General features: G+C 47.1%; 2 protein-coding genes across 3 annotated transcripts; both read right to left on the bottom strand.

The window, feature by feature from the left end:
- Nucleotides 1-432: 432 nt before the first annotated feature.
- LOC146287752 (amyloid beta precursor protein binding family B member 1-like) lies at nt 433-9,688 on the bottom strand. 2 transcript variants are annotated; one of them, XM_084698429.1, is made up of 14 exons: nt 9,556-9,688; nt 8,224-8,995; nt 7,736-7,941; nt 7,464-7,523; nt 7,266-7,342; nt 7,112-7,172; nt 6,704-6,850; nt 6,472-6,599; nt 5,543-5,657; nt 5,275-5,359; nt 5,063-5,158; nt 3,730-3,845; nt 3,254-3,430; nt 433-3,143 (listed from the first exon to the last, which is right to left on the bottom strand). In XM_084698429.1, exons 2-14 carry the CDS (start codon nt 8,984-8,986, stop codon nt 2,988-2,990), a joined length of 2,187 nt encoding a protein of 728 aa, XP_084554555.1. In that variant the 5' UTR covers nt 8,987-8,995; nt 9,556-9,688; the 3' UTR covers nt 433-2,987. The 2 variants fall into 2 exon arrangements, with proteins under 2 accessions (XP_084554555.1, XP_084554556.1); XM_084698430.1 differs by having other exon boundaries at nt 5,078-5,158.
- A 645-nt stretch (nt 9,689-10,333) lies between these two features.
- LOC146287751 (tyrosine kinase receptor Cad96Ca-like) lies at nt 10,334-13,149 on the bottom strand. Its single transcript, XM_084698540.1, has 9 exons — nt 12,735-13,149; nt 12,513-12,651; nt 12,280-12,378; nt 11,976-12,136; nt 11,648-11,785; nt 11,381-11,492; nt 11,184-11,283; nt 10,583-10,682; nt 10,334-10,473 (listed from the first exon to the last, which is right to left on the bottom strand). Exons 1-9 carry the CDS (start codon nt 13,011-13,013, stop codon nt 10,417-10,419), a joined length of 1,185 nt encoding a protein of 394 aa, XP_084554666.1. The 5' UTR covers nt 13,014-13,149; the 3' UTR covers nt 10,334-10,416.
- Between the last annotated feature and the right edge of the window lie 260 nt (nt 13,150-13,409).

Raw genomic sequence — 13,409 nt, 5'->3', positions numbered from 1 at the left:
ATTTACATGTGATTATATTTCCCCCTTACTGGATGAAAAAACAAAACAAATATTGGAATCCAAGCGACAAAGGAAGGGATAAAATGTTGAAATAGACCTTGTTTTTATTGACAGGTCCTCATGAATATTTAGGTGGGAGGGATCATCCTCTCAGAGTAGGGACCGTAGCAAGCTGAGAGCAGGATCTGCTTGAGTCTGTCTGCTCAACACAGGAACTAATGCTGCTGGTAGAACAAACAAGTCCAAGTCATTAAATTAGGGAGAGAGTAAACCATCTGCTCTTGCCCCTGTGGGAACGTGAAACAGCTACTAACAAGACCCGAGGTGGAATCTGATAACGCAAGACTTCATCCAACTGCTTGTTTCCAGCCAGAATGAAACTGCAAATCTTGGACATTCCTATGTAATACAGAAACAACAAAGAAAAACAACCAGGTTAAAAGTTTTTTTTAATTTTACAACGTGACCGGTGATATACCTATATACATACATACCATCTGATTCATCTTATTTAAATAAGGATAAAAACCAAGTCTTTCTTGCACTCGAGCAATCAGTTGATATCCAATCAAAGTGTGATACGACTTTGAACAGACCAGTGTCGTTTCCTAAATGAGGCTTAATAAATATCTCACACAGGAGAATAATCAGCAACACTATGTCCGCACTGTGCAACATTCATCAGCTAAAAGAAGACCGTGTTACTTGAGATTTACATGGATAATATATTTCCTTGGCTTTTTTGGGTATCACACCATGAGAGAAGCTGTACGTTTGGGTCGTGAGCTGGCCCTGAAGGTACACAATGTGAATCATTTATTGACGTTTCATATTATATCATACTACAGTGAACATTTACAACCTCTACCTCCCTTTAAGAAACTGTAGGCCCTGGTTCCAAGCCATGGATTAAGCCTAGTCTTAAGCAAAAAAACACTTTTCAAGGGAAATCTTAATTGAATTTCTCTCTTACTTTAGGACAAGGATTAATCCAAGTCTGGGAAACTGGGGCGGTCAGATTGAAAGGAGACATTAGTGTTGTGACAGGCACTGCCTGACTGGAAGGGTGAGGCCTGGCTAACAGATCTCATGGCAGGTTACATCTGCAGTACTGTGCAAAAGCCTGAGGCACAAATACACATTTTGAAAAAGAAATAATGAAATGAAAAAAACGTAATGAAAATTCTCTCAACGCTGCCCTTTCATACTGCCGAAAAAATACGGCACGCACATCAAAAATATTTAAGAGAATAATCATGTAAAAGCCTGTGCACGAGGCTGTGACACAGTACTGTATGTCAACAATCACAACAATCAAGCATAGTGACCAAGCAACACGCAACCAGGATGAGTTAGGAACCACACATCGTAAGTGACATGACACCAACTGTAACTTAGTGAGTTCTACTGTAACACTTGATAACGGAAACCACACTAACTAATGAGTTAGCTAAACAATCTACAAAATGATGAGTAACAAAGTTTAACGACGTGTTTTGTAAGTAGTGTATTTACTTATTAGTGTATGTAACATACATGTAGTGTATGTAAGTGTATAATGTTAGTAGTGCTGTAGTGTCACAACTAAGGATGACAGGCATAGTTTCTATTGTCAAGAGACAGTGTCCACGCATGCCATGGTGAGAAGGGGAACAGAAACTACAGCTATGGAAGACACCCTCTACACAAACACTGAAGACCAGACAAAGGTGGAACACAAATTAAAAAAAAAGAGAAATGATCGACCAAAAACAAAACAAAAAAGTTTTCTATATTGCATTTCCAGTAACTCCACAAACTGGCTGTGAAGAAAAACAAAAAAAACGTAACATACGAAATCTGACAGACAATTTGTGTAAAAAATATGTATGAAAATAGAAATATGAATAATGAAGAACAATATGAAAACAAAATTACACACAAAACTGCTGGACTTGGAGGCGTTGACACAAGACACAGGAACAGTGTTGACATTTAAAACAGTTTCCTCCGCCTCCCTACAGTGAGGGAGTACTGTGACGCCAGTACGCAAATAGACATGTTCTTCTTTTGATCTAGAAAGCCTCGGTGAAAGGCTTAGCTGCTCTCTACAGTAAACTCAGCCTCTCTCTCGCTCTGGAAGATTCTCTACATTGGCGAGATGTACTTGTTTCACTGCAATTTGCTAAACAAATTAAAACAAAGTTGAAGACCTGGTGGGTTCCTCAGCTCCCTAACTGAATTAGTGTTTATCAGGACAAGCATGGGGTCATGATAAAACAAACTGCATCAGTATACAAACTAAGTCCCAAAACATTCTTGTGTGTTCTTTCAGCTCTGATATTTAGATATTTAACATTTTGTTTACAGACTACTTTTGATATTTGGCTTTTTTCATTCCTTGCTGTTCCTTTCAAAAATTTTCTAAACCAAAGACCCAAAGTCAATCGGATGACGTCAACATTCACAATTCAATTGCACTTTTTTTCCATTTCAATCTTCACAAACAGATCAGTCTCTAAATCAGTCAAACAGCAGACATCTTGGTTTGTGAGCAGCACTCTCTTCCTAGAAGTGTGATAAAACCTTTCTAACGAAAGAAAAAACCCTTCACTGCTGCCTCTGTCAGGACTATGTGCTGCTTGGGCCCAACAACACGTCATTTCAACAACAACAAAAAGAAAATAATAAAAAGAAAAACGGGAAACTAAATATGAAATGGGTTCCAAGTGAACGGAGATGGCAGGTCTCGTCCAATCAGGCAGTGGCGTTAGGAAGTCAGAACAGGAAGCAGCAGTGGCCAGTGCAGGGCAGTTGGTGACAGTTGGTCGTCGTCTCCATAGCAACCATCCCTGCCCACAGCTCTGCCAGCCAACCAGGAAAGACTGGAGGGGACGGGGGGTCTGAGAGGGGGAAAGAGAGGGGTGGACTGTCACAGAGAAGCTGATTGGCTGGCTGGCTGGCTGGCGGCGGTCAGGGTGTCTGATTGGCTGGCTGGCTGGCAGCGGTCAGGGTGTCTGGGCCCCGGACCTCTTGAAGCTGCCCAGGAGGTTCTGGACGCCCTTCTTCATGCTGGAGCCCACACGGCGGGCCACAGAGTCAGCCTGGGGCCCCGGCAGGCAGGAGCTGGGCGGCCGGGCATCTAGAACCTTCTGGTAGCGCAGCTGTCAGTCAACACACACACACACACACACCATCAATACACAGGAACGTTCATGGGTGAGTTTGGATACGAGGGCTCAGTTTGGGTTGGTGTAGTGTCCCGGGGCCTCACCATGCAGGCAGCCTGCACGGCCTCACTCAGGCTGGCAGCGTTGGGCTCGCACCAGAACATGTGACACACAAAGTCTCCAGGGCCGTCGGCCATGATGAAGGCGAAGGTGTGGACGTCCTTCCCCACGCCCATGAAGGACAGGAAACGCACCCGGCACTCCGACATCACTTCCTGCGTCTGTGGAGACAAGAGAGACACACCTTCCATGTTGACCCTGGTTCTAAGGTGACCTTTTGACCCTGGATGGTTGACTGGAGGGAGAGGGAGAGAGACAGAGAGAGAGACAGACAGAGAGAGAGACAGAACGAGAGAGAGAGACAGAACGAGAGAGAGAGAGAGACAGAGAGACAGAGAGAGAGACAGAGAGAGAGAGAGACAGAGAAAGAGAGAGACAGAGAGAGAGAGAGAGACAGAGAGAGAGAGACAGAGAGAGAGAGACAGAGAGAGAAAGAGAGAGAGAGAGAGACTGGGCCCACCTCGGCAGCGATGATAGTCAGGGTGGCGGAGGCCACGTTCACCGTCACAGACGGCCACTCGTCCTGCAACTTGGAGTTCAACGCGGTTTCCAGGGTAACGTTCACTAGGTCCATCCCTGGAACAGGCAGGGAGGAAAGGAAGGGAGGAGAGGCAGGGATGAGAGGCAGGGATGAGAGGCAGGGATGAGAGGCAGGGATGAGAGGCAGGGATGAGAGGCAGGGATGAGAGGCAGGGATGAGAGGCAGGGATGAGAGGCAGGGAGGAGAGGCAGGGAGGAGAGGCAGGGAGGAGAGGCAGGGAGGAGAGGCAGGGAGGAGAGGCAGTGAGGAGAGGCAGGCAGGCAGGCAGGGAGGAAAGGAAGGGAGGAGAGGCAGGGAGGAGAGGCAGGGAGGAGAGGCAGGGAGGAGAGGCAGGGAGGAAAGGAAGGGAGGAGAGGCAGGCAGGCAGGGAGGAAAGGAAGGGAGGAGAGGCAGGGAGGAGAGACGAATGATGAGGGATAGTAACCAGTTTCAGCTGTCACTTAAGATTAATGATTATCAACACTTGGAGGGAGGGAGGGAGGGAGGGAGGGCAAAGGATGGTGTTAGTACAGGACCTGAAAACGTAAAGATCCTGTAAAGCAAATTCCATGATTTGCTTCTCAGTACATTATATATACGTGTGAAATGAGTTCTTGAAAGGACGTGCTTTCAAGCAAGTACGAAAACTTTGTCGCACTGAAATGTGGAGTTAGACCGTTGAATAGTTTCTCTCTCGTTTTCAGATGGTTGCATTCTGTTACTCAGCTGGTACGATGCAAAGACAAAGTCATTAACACAGAAAACATTCAGAGACTGCAGGTAGGGCTGTTCTGATATCTGCACTTGATTTAGCTAATGTTGCTGTTGTTGCTAAATTCAATCAATTCGAAGGGGCAGAGATTCACTTCCTTCAGGAGACACGCCCCCCCCCCCCCCCCCCCCAGTCTCAAGCGGAGGAGACTGACGATTTTCTCATGATTTCAAAGCCTAAATTTAACATACTTGTCTGTGGTTTTTCATTTGAATTTGGATGGGTAGTTAACAACACATTCTTCTGTGGTGTGATGAACTCATTTTCAATTCTACTTTCCAGGATCTTTAACGGAAAATGCTAAATGACAAAATGTACAGGGTTGATCATCTGAGACAACCAGAGCAGTCTATGAGTGCATTTCCCTGATTGAGTTGGACAGAAACCATGCAAACACACCAAGTAATCTATAGACCCCATCAAATCACACTACCACTGCCCAACACAGAACTACAAACTGTCACCACTGCAGTTAAGAGAAGAAAAAAGAGCATTCCTTACCAAAGCCTTCCTTACCTGCAGGTTTGGCCACAGGAACGTTACCCAGGTAAGACACCTGGAAACGCTGGACCAGTTCGTTTTTTGGTGCTGGGAATTCTGTCAGTTAGAGGAGAGGTGAGGAAGGGAGATGAGATTGAGGAGGAAAGATGAGTTTGGTTTAAGATGCAGGAGCTTGGGGGTTCAGGATGAGGTCAGAGGTCACTGGTTCTTACCCTGGAAAGGAATGTCAGCTAGTCTGGAAGGGTCCATGTTGAGTTTGCTCACAGAGGTCTTAGAAGTCTTCCTCTGGGCCATGATCTGAAGAGGAACACAAACAAGAACACATTCAGGATCAGCTTGGTGGGTTGCATCAGCCCCTCTCAACCCTGGTCCTCGTGTGCCCCCCCCCCCCCTCCCCCGCCCTGTTCTCGATGTTTCCAGAAGAATATCTGTCGCGTAATGTCAATAACTGAACTCTGTATGAAAGATTTCTGTCCTAACCTTGGAGCAGATGTCATGCATGCTGGTGGCTATGTTCTTAGCAGGCGTGTCACAGCGGAACACGTGACACTTCAGCACATGGCTCAGTTTGTCTCTGGCCACATAGGCAAAGTCCCTGGAAGGAAAACACACCAGAACTGATGTCAGTACAGCAGTACACTCTCTCTCTCTGTCTGTCTCACTCTCACTCTCACTCTCTCTCACTCTATCTCACTCTATCTCACTCTATCTCACTCTCTCTCACACTCTCTCTCTCTCTCTCACTCTCTCTCACTCTCTCTCACTCTCTCTCACTCTCTCTCACTCTCTCTCACTCTCTCTCACTCTCTCTCACTCTCTCTCACTCTCTCTCACTCTCTCTCACTCTCTCTCACTCTCTCTCACTCTCTCTCACTCTCTCTCACACTCTCTCACTCTCTCTCACACTCTCTCACACTCTCTCACACTGACAATGAGACATGACACGGATGGCCTTTAGGGATGAAAGCAAAGGTCGACGGTTCTACAGTCACAAAAACGTTGGGAGCTGTCGAGAGTTAGTGGTCATTATCTGACGTGGGTGAATGTATCTACTGAGACACTACAACAGAAGCCAGTGGAGAGGCAGCAGCAGAGGGGCGTGGCCTGTACAGACAGGGGGCGTGGCCTGCCAGTGAGACAACCAGCACTACATTCACTACACATCATGGGGCCATGAGATGAGAGATGTTGGGTGTATCAATCATACACTACCTGTCCCTGATAGGCCGAGGGCAGCGGGTCGGAGAGAAAGCAAATCAAGCATGACAAATCAATCAATCAACTCAAAACATACAAGGGAAACAGAGCAGGGCTTTGAAGGAATAACCCGTTTCTTTTTAGTCTGCGTTGTAAACGTTTCAAGAGATGCACAAGCAAGCCTGTTTTGGCTAATCTGCCTAGATACTGACCTGCCATTGTCCCGCCCCACGCCCCACACTCGAATACTGACGATGGGCTGAGAGTGCAGCACCGTCTGGCCCAGAGGGTCAATCAGATTCAGCGTCTCGTTCTCCAGAACCAGGAGCATGTCTTTGCCCTGTGGGAGAGAAGAAAAACCCCGTCAAACATCCCCTCAGTCCAGCCATCATACCCCACAGCACCCCCTGGAGGGCTGGCTGACCCCAGACTCCACCCCCTCACCTCCCCCCAGATCCCGGCTGTGTCGTGCAGGTTGTGCTTGTGGTAGGACAGCTGGCGGATGCAGTTGTTCACGGCGACGCTGCTCTTTCCTGGGGCCATCTCCTCCTCGGAGATCTCCACCCAGCCCAGGGAGCGCACCGCAAACACCTGATGGGGGGAGGGCGGGAGAGGTGCAGGGAGAGAGAGGTGCAGGGAGGGAGAGGAGGGCGGGAGGGAGAGGGGGGCGGGAGGGAGAGGGGGGCGGGAGGGAGAGAGAGAGAGAGAGAGAGAGAGAGAGAGAGAGAGAGAGAGAGAGAGATAGATAGAGGGCGGGAGGGAGAGGGGGGCGCGGGGGAGAGAGACTTGGTGAGATGCGTGTGGAGGTCTCAAGGTCAAACTACAAAAACACCCACATGCATGAGTAAATACCTTGGTGTCTGGGTCATTGATGAGAGAATCCAGCTTCTCTCTGCCCTCAGACTGGGAGCAGCTGGGGGCAACAGTGAAGATACAGGATGAGACGTCTAAACAGACCAAGAGTACCTGGTAAGACCTCACCTAGAGAGACGTCCCCTCATCCCACCTGAGGTTGATGGAGGCGTAGCGCAGAGTGGCTCCTTCAAACTCCTTCAGGCTCTGGTCAGAGTTCACATCCTCCTCCTGGTACAAAGGAGATTGATGCTAATTGGTGAAGCTTAGAGTAAATGTCACCTGTAAATGTGAGATTACAAGTGGAAGTGGAGTCTGTGAAGTGTCGCTGGCTTAGGAAGCACTCACTCACCTTCCATAAGTCCTCATCGTTGAACTTGTTCGGGCGGGGAGACACCCCACTCCATGTCAACTAAAACCAGACACCTCAGTTAATGACACACACACATATACATATATATACACACACACACACACACACACACACACACACACACACACACACACACACACACACACACACACACACACACACACACACACATATATATGTGTATATATATGTGTGTGTATATATATATATCCCCCAGGCCTCTCCTCCAGGCCTCCCCTCCTGGCCCTCACCTGTGGCTCCTCGCTGGGGGAGACAGCGGGGGACGTGCTGGAAGGTCTCTCCTGGGGCTCCCCCTCCTCTGCGGGGGACGGGGGCTCCCACTGGGTGGCGCCTGTGGGGATGTGCCAGTAGTAGGTCCCCGAGGTGTCCCTCACCCTCATCCAGCCCGCTGGCAGGTCTGCATCCGTCTCAAACGCACTGCGGTCCCAGTACGACTCTACCAAAGGCAGCGATACAGGGAGTCATACAGGGGAAAACATGAAAGTCGATCATCATATAAAGTTGATTTGGTTTTTTCATATCAGATGATGGCAGGGGGGGCGAGGGGAAGACATGCAGCGAAGAGCCGCGGCTGGATTCGAACCCAGGGCGCGGCGATACGGCCTCGGTATGCACTCATCAGGTGAACTATGGGGATGCCCCACATCAGCCGTGTGTTGAGTTCAACTAGGAAGGTTCAGGGCTGACAGCGCGCCCTGGCTGCTGCGGCCTCTCCTACCTGGGTCAGCATCAGGACTGCTGTTGGCCGTGCTGCCTTGGGACAGCGACATGCAGCTGGAGTCTTCGTCGCTGGGGGCTCCGTTTCGACCCCCCTGAGACGTCAGGCACGCGGTCCCCCCGTCCGCGCTCTCCTCTCTCCTGGACTCACTGCTGCTCTGGGCCTCTGAAGAGTCTGTGTCTCTCTCCCCGCCAGGCAGAAGCAGAGACTCCTCCTCCCCCTCCCCCTCATCCCCCTGAGGTGCAGCGGAGGTGTCGATCAGCAGAGCTTCACTGACCTCAGAGCACAGAGACCGAAGGCTCTTCAAGGTACTCTTGTCCTCCTGAAACTCCACGTCCTGATTATGGTTCTGGTTGGGGTTGTCATCGGGACTCCCGTTGTGGTTCAGATTTGCGTCCGGGTTGCGGTTGTGGTCCTGTTGCCTCTCTGCCACCTTGCGCAGTTGATTCTGACCTTCTTTGACCCACTTGGCTTTACTTCCAGTTTCGCTCTGCCCCTGTTCATTCTCGTGGTTCCGAACCCGTTCCTCCTCGCGACGGCTCAACTCGCCGTCGTCCATGTCCACCATCGTGCCGTTCAACAGGTCCGAAGGAGTGGATGTGGCATAATTATGACGCTTTTTAGAGGACGTGGTTGTGCCTTTGCCATTTTTACACAGGTCAGCGTCAAGAAGGGCGCTATGTGGGGACCGGAGATCTAAGGTTAAAGTTGAGGACACGCAAGTGTTTTCATTAACCAGGTCCGACGTTTTCTCCAAAGACATGGCAGTGATCTGTGAGATGAGACAATTAAAGTCATTGTTGGTAGCTAAGTAAGAATATCTCGCTGGTGCTAAACGTTACCAGACTGCGTTACACCCCGTGCCGTATCTCCATGTTAGGTAGGTAGATTACTGAAGATATCGTCAAGTATGTAGCTAAATATTCCAAGTAACGACCTATCCAGTAGTAACTGGCTAGCCTGATGTTTCTAATCCCCATATCTTGGTTTCAATCTTTGAGTACGACACCAGTTGCTAGGTACCTAGCGACTGTTAAACTAGTATTAGCTAGACAGCACTGGCTATATTATTAGTCAACTGGATGCTTATCACTGGTAAAACTACCTAAGCTAGATACTACAATGGTAGATGAGAGCCTTTCGCCAAGCCTAGCTTATACATTTTAACGTCGCACTTATGTAGCTGGCACAACTGGCAGAAACAAGTCAGCTGTCTAGCTAGCTCACGTTAGCCAGCTAGCCAAGCTAGGCTAGCGCAGATACTGCAACTCGTCCAATAATACGCTTAATCCCAAACTGCACTTTCCATAACGTAAGGACACATTAACTCACCTTTAAAATGTTAGCAACTCTTTATTTGCCTTCCAGGCTTTGCGTCGATTGCTAAATATATACATGTAAACGTATGCAACATTGAGGACGCTTTGAACCAAATGAGTTTGTGGGCGCAGCAGGAGAACCTACGTCATGGTGTATACGTCAGACCGGAAGTCTCACCAGCAGCGATGGGTATGGAAGCAAAACAAGTTAAAATGTTTTGAATTTTAAAAGGCGTTGAATACTTAATATCGAAATGTAAACACCATCGATTTTGTTTGTTTTGAATTCACCAAATTTTCATAAATTTCTGCTAGTTTGGCTAGAATGTTTTGGGGTGGATTGTTTTCGGGTCGAATTTTGGGGATCTGAATTTCACCATTCCAATTTCAACAGGCTGAATTTGATTCAATTTGAAAAAATGGGTCTACAGCAGCAGAGACTGCATGAGACTTTTTTACTCAATATTTTGGGGTAAAAGTAAATTCAGCGATGTAATCTTTCCCAATAAGTAATCTATAACTAAACAAATGGTGTCCATGACAGAATTAATCAGGAAATGAAATAGATATATGATAAAAATACGTATATTTACATTACATTTATTCATTTAGCAGACGCTTTTATTCAAAGTGACTTCCAAGAGAGAGCTGATAATAACAACAAGATAGCCCCAAAAACATTGCAGGTAGCCAAAACATAAAGCACATATGTGAACAACCAAAATAAGTGAAGCCTAAGGGAAGAACCATAAGAGCATGTAGTTAAACAAGTTAGTATAGTTATATTAGTGAAACCATATGCAAGTGTGCACTTAAAGTAATCTAGCCTATAAGTACATTTTACTTAAATAAGTACAAGCTTGTACAAAAACATTCACTGATCACTCGTCACAAAAAAGCCCCGACCAATGCTTTCCACTTTCACGTAATCCTGCTAAAGAAGTGGGGGAAAAAAGTGTTAAAAATCCATCTAGATCATTCTACCAGATCCTCTTGGGTTAGGGTAAGGGTTAATTAAAGGTAACTTATTGCACACTAACATGATCATTCTCCAGAATGTTCTCCAGGATCCTGACGATGTCTTTAAAAGACGGTCTAAGACTGAAAGGATCCAGCCAGCAAGATCTCATCATCTGGTATCTGTATGGACGGAATCATCCAGAAGCAAAAAACACGTCATTAAAACAGCTCTCTCTCTTTCACCAACCGTCTGGAGGAAGGGATCCCTCACTGAATTGCTCTTCCCAAGGTTTCTTGAGGGGCAGTTCTGTGGGCGTACGTCAAGCCCTCTGTGACGTTGCTTGTAATAAGGGCTATACAAATAAAGCTTGATTCGATTTGACAACACTTGGAACAGCTTAGCATTGGTCAGCGGTCTCCAATCCTGCTCCTGGAGAGCTCCCTACCAGTTGGTGTTTGCTCCAACCATACTTATTTGACCGGATTCAAAATGAGTGACCTGATCAAGCCAGCTCATTATTATATTCAGGTGTACTGGATTAGCGTTGGACTGAAAACCTCCAGGCAGGTAGGCCTGCAGGAACAGGGTTAGAGAGCTCTAGCGTAGGCTGGTCATGAGCATAGATATATATATCTATGGTCATGAGTGGGACGCAGAGGTTGATGAGTAGGGACACTCACAGTTCTGGCCTGCAAGACTCTGGATCTACATTCCTGTATCCTGAGCAGACATTGCGTATCACTTCATCAGAAGTGTCCATATCTGGATACGGCAAGGTACCTGATTCAGACACACGGATTCAAAATCTATAATAGAATCCAGCATCACAGTATATTTCACATCGAACGGATGTTGTAATACTCCGTATTGACCGTACCAAAAGTTTCCATCTCCCACAGGAGAATTCCATAGGACCAGACATCTCCTTTGAAGCTGTAGGTATTGTGATGGAAGAACTCAGGAGGATACCAGCGTAGAGGCACTTTGTTCTGTGGATATAAACAGAGCGACTGGGGTCAAAGAAAGTGCTCTTTCTGCGCTTTCATTCATGATGAAAACCTCAGCACCGCAACTTTGTTGTGGTAAGCGCGCCGTAGATGGCATCTCTTGGGGCTTTCCGCTGGACCCTCACAGTTATCCTCACCTCGTCGACGCCTTTTTGAATCCCACGACGGCTCCTCATGTAGGTCAGGTCTCTGGCCAGGCCAAACTCTGTCAATTTCACCTCAGAGGGGAAACTGTGGACCATGATATTCCTCAGGGCCAGGTCACAGTGGATCACCTGGTGAACACAGATGCAAGTGTGTTTGTTTTGTTGTCTTTCATCCAAAGCGACATACAGTAGGCCAGGGGTCAGGAGAGGAAAGGAGGAGAGGCCAGGAGAAAACGACCTGGACAACAGCCATGAACTGAATAAGCTGCATTCTGACTGTTCGTGGGATTTTACGATGTTGATTCTGTTTTGACGGTACCAGTTTAGAGCTCAGGTGAAGCATGGCATGGGCGATGTGGTATGCTGCTGTGGTCAGGAGGATCTGCAGGTTAGTGTCCCTCTTCAGCCGCTCCTTGTTGACTTGGAGGAAGCTGCGCAAGGTCCCACAGTTCACTGACTCCATGATCAATAGGTATGGAGCTAGAGGAAAACAAGAAAAACATACAAAATCAAAATAAATATCTAACATGCAGATATAAAACATCTACTGTCCAGATTTCAAACATCTGCCCTCCACCTTCATTCCTTGTGTCATCTGAGAGCACGATAGAAGTGGCTCATACTGTCAGTGATATTCCAGTCTAGCAGTTCAAGCAGGTTCTTGTGTGTTCCCAACTTCCTCAAGATCTTCACCTCTCTCTCGATCTTCTTCTTTGGTACAACTATACAAATAATAGTCATTAAATAAAACACATTCACAGTGCATGCCCCAGATGGCTGAGTTTATTCTGAACAAACGTGACTTATAGTTACCGATACTTATACGTGTCAGGAACATTCATGATATTAGCCTTACCTTCCTTTATTAATTTGCAGGTTACGTTAGTGTATCCCTTGCACGTACTACGTAACATTTTGGCCTTATAGTACACTCCCTCTCTGCCCGCCTTGAGAAGCACCTGCATGCACAGCCCATGCTTATGGAAGAAAGAACCCTGGAACAGGATCACGCAATTAAGTGTACATGCGAGATCACGCAGCTTTGACGCGATACAAAAGAGCGTCGCTGTAGATTTACCTGTAATGTGACCGTTGCAGCGTGCGTCCTACTTGCGGCTGAGCAGTCGGGGCGTCCATGCTGGCTGTCAGTTGAGATGGGATCCTGGGAGTCACGTGCGACTAATTCAGATAACGGTTGGAGAGACGGGGAGCCTCTCACTGGAGGTGTGGACGGTGGACGTCCGGTCAATAGAGTCCCAGTGCCACGCAGCTCTCGTATTGTGTAAGTCAAAGTGCGGTACCTTGCCAGGGAACAGTATCTCAGAACTGGATTGTATTTGATTGTATTTAACATCATCTTATACCGGCTTTGGTGTTACGTGATAGAGAAAACATTTACACTTACTTTCTTGCCCATGTAACAGCCATAAAAAATATCAAGAGAACACTAATCACTGGAATTGCAATTAAAATGTTCAGGGTGGCACCATCTGATAAAAAAAACTACAAACAAAAAACATAAACAAAAAAGCGTTTTCCAGCATACTACTTCTATATCACACGTTACAACACCGTAGCAATGTCGGCCAACTGTAGGCTCCACATGAATCACAGATTTTAGTTTTAATATAGGTATTAATAACTACAGAAAACAGTATTTGTACTCTGCTTATAATCCTTTACTCACTTGACTCATTCAAATTGTGGTCCTTTGGCTTAGGGTTAGCATTCAGATACACATTTGTGCCGTTGA

The sequence above is a fragment of the Hypomesus nipponensis genome, chromosome 5 (assembly GCF_054491055.1).
Source record: "Hypomesus nipponensis isolate SF chromosome 5, ASM5449105v1, whole genome shotgun sequence".
Classification (NCBI taxonomy): domain Eukaryota; kingdom Metazoa; phylum Chordata; class Actinopteri; order Osmeriformes; family Osmeridae; genus Hypomesus; species Hypomesus nipponensis.
Note: the sequence above shows the minus strand (reverse complement) of the source record. Positions and strands in the feature narration are given on the sequence as shown.